Source organism: Nansenia antarctica (assembly GCF_963989245.1).
Source record: "Nansenia antarctica genome assembly, chromosome: 11".
NCBI classification, from domain to species: Eukaryota; Metazoa; Chordata; class Actinopteri; order Argentiniformes; family Microstomatidae; genus Nansenia; species Nansenia antarctica.
The window spans coordinates 12,232,054-12,235,339 of NC_137681.1; the positions used below are offsets into that span (position 1 = coordinate 12,232,054).

At 45.1% G+C, this 3,286-nt stretch overlaps 1 protein-coding gene across 1 annotated transcript; it reads right to left on the reverse strand.

The window, feature by feature from the left end:
* Positions 1-2,354: 2,354 nt before the first annotated feature.
* On the reverse strand, positions 2,355-2,666 carry smim36 (small integral membrane protein 36; the record flags this gene model as incomplete). Its single annotated transcript, XM_080541983.1, has 1 exon — positions 2,355-2,666. The coding sequence occupies one exon, from the start codon at positions 2,664-2,666 to the stop codon at positions 2,355-2,357; it is 312 nt and encodes a 103-aa protein (XP_080398109.1).
* Between the last annotated feature and the right edge of the window lie 620 nt (positions 2,667-3,286).

The following is a 3,286-nucleotide window of genomic DNA, read 5'->3' on the forward strand; positions in this document are numbered from 1 at the left end:
CAGATGCTTAGGACAGTCATTTGAAGTGTCACACTAGCTGTACTAGTCAACGATTGACCGTCAATCAAGTCCTTGGAGCCAATTCAGCATAATAGTGGCATGTTTCGCCCAACAAGCAAGAGATGATGAGATCAAAGAGAGAGTGGAGGTTTGACATGCAGCAAATAGAAATTCTAAGCCATGTCGTTTTGTGGGATTGTGGGTACTGTAGTCCTCCATTTGTTGTAAACAGTTGTTCCCTCATTGCACACATGGGGTGGGTCCAGGACCTACGGGGGTTTCTTCTGAGTATGGTATGACATATCATCTTGTTCTTTGGTATATCCATGACCAACGATGCACGAGTGGACCAAACAGGAGAGTAATGGGTGACTCCATGTTGTCAGAAGTCCTCTGGGTATTGTAGTGTTGCTACCAGACAGTAGATCCCTAGATGTCCTAGGGAAAGACAACAAGGAAACTTAAATATGTTACAGTGGAATGATGATGTTATGATAGAATTAAGAGTTTTCAAGGTTGTCTTGGTGTGAAGCACTCTGTTTCAGAAACACTAATGGTTGTTTAAACAGTTGTTGTAAATGTTGGCTGTCCAAGGTCTTTATTCAAACACACACTTATTGTAAGTCACTCTGTAAACATGAAAAGAAAAAGAAAAATCCATCCGGGTGCCGGGGTTGCGTAGCTCACCACCAAGCGCGGGTCCCTGGTTCAATTTGGGCCATCGACCTATCCTGTATGTCATCCCTCCACTCACCCATGCTTCTTGTCAATCTCTACTGTCTCTATCCCAATGAAGTGGAAATGACCTAAAACCATATTAAAATTCATTCATAAAAATGAATCCATCGTGAATAGCAGCCAATGTGATCATTCACACTAGTCTACTTTGACAGCGCCCTTCTCCCTGACATACGCCAAACACGCACATGCGTTCATTCACTGTGAGGCTTTATGCTTTCAGCTCACGTCCATTTCCCTGATGGAGCCAGTCTATAGGATCAAGCAGGATTTAGATGTCCATGTCAGAGCAGAGGTTTCAACAGTAGGGCAAAGTGCTTAGAGTCTGAGCATAGCCCACTGACGGTGGGGGGGGGAAACAGATTTTTTTTTCTGTCCCTCTTGGGTTGCTCCATGCCTGTTGCATGTTCTATGTTCACTGTCTGTCTGTCTACACTATCTATATATCTACTATCTATCTATCCATCCATCCATCCCTCTGAATACCCTCCTATCTATCTGTCTCTCTCTCTCTCCCCTGTAACACCCTACTTCTCGTCATTTAGAAACAAGTTCGAGAGATGAAACTCACTCAGTAGCCTACATGCACATGTTAGGTTTACTCCATGCATGAAAACCATCTGTCAAATGTCACCTTCTGCAGGTTTTATTGGTAAAAGTAGTTATTTCGGGGGTTTTTGATCAGTCTATGGCTGGGCATTGGGTAATTTGAAACTAGAGGCTATAGTGTTTAGCTACTGTTATTTATCAACCATTCCTTATTTTGTGATGGCTTGCAATTTTACCTATCACTGCACTTTTAATGCATAAAAGAGTTCAATCAAAAAAGGGATTGCAATTTTGAACAATTACTGCACTGTTATCGCATTATCCAATGAAACCACACCAACAAACCTGCTTTTTGTCGTGAGTTGTGCTATTGATTCCTCTGCCCTATTATTATTCAATACAGCGTGTCTTGGGGGGTTTCCCCGTACAGAACTCATTCATTGATTGAATTGTGAATGAAATGACGAAGTTCACTTCTTCCAAACATTCCAGGAAATCCATTGACCCAAAATAATGGGCTTAATGTCTCCATTCATTCTAACACTATCCAATTAATGTGTTCAATGAATCAATCACATCATTGAGTGTGTGGGTGGAGGATTTCCCCATACATGAAATGACGAAATCCACTACTTCCAAACATTCCAGGAAATCCATTCACCCAGAACTATCCAACTATTGTGTTCAATGAATCAATCACATCATTGACTCCTGCATACTGTAGGATATTGATTTCCATGCATTTACTGATGCAGTTTGAACATTTACACACATGAAACCGATAGCTGCCCTTGGAACATGTAATGTCAGTTAGGGCAGCCACACACACAGACATCAGCACATGCATACCTACACATACACGACAGACCACTGCTTACCAACTCAGCCTGGTCCTGTGCGGTTTTGATTTAGAAATCAACATCATCCCCAAATAATCAAAATGTAAAAGTCTGAGTGGAAAATACAGAACAAAACAGCAGCATTTTAGGTTGTCCTGTCCATGTCCAGTCCTTGCTTTGACCAATTATTCCCTCTTTGTCCTAAATCGGAGACCTCCACTCTCCAGCTCAAACGAGCGTGCTCCTCTTCTCCTGTCCCATGTCGGGGGTGGGGGGCACGAAGTGGGCCGCCGTGTTGTTCCGCTCGCGGTGGGAGGAGGAGGAGGCAGGAGAGTTCTGCATGACCACCAGGCGTATGGGCGATTGGCTGGGAGGTGCGGGGGCCTCGGGGGGAACGTACTCCTTGGTGGGGTCCTTGCCACGGCAGTCGTACAGGATGCAGGAGATCAGGAAGACGAGGAGCAGGATAACATAGCTAGCGATGAGGATGCAGAGGTTCAAGGTCACGGGGTCAATCTCAGAGAATTCCATGAAACCCATTGTGATGCTTCATCTCTCGGCCCGGTCCAGAGGAGAAACCAAGGGGGTCCCAGAGGATCCAGAGCCTTCAGTGGGAGAGGGGGCGGATAGGTCAGAGAGGAAGAGAGAGAGAGAGCCTGAGGCTAGCTCTAGCCCAAGCCACATGGGGAGACAGAGAGACGTTGGTCAGAGTCGCTGGCGGCTAGAGAGAAAGAGAGTCAGGCATCTGGAGGAAGAGAGCAACAGATTGTGGACGATGGCATCAGAGAAAAATGAAATGAGCGTGAGGGATCAGTGCAGAGAGAGAGAGAGTGAGTGAGTCACAGCAATAGTGAGAGATCAATGGAAAACATGAGTGACAGAGAGAGAGTGGGCCAGTGACAGCAGGTCAGTGGATATGAAGGCTTTGTGCTTAAAGGACATTAATCCGTGCCGCTCCTCCAACCTTGAATTCCTGTAGCCAATGATTAAAGCTGCTCAATTTAATAACTTAAGCCACCATTTTCATTTTGCCAACTGCACATACAGTAGCGGAGTGAAGCAGGCCATATTATGGACAGAAAATGGAGGACAGGATGATTTTTCACTGTCCATAAACACACACAGACACACACACACACACACACACACACACACACACA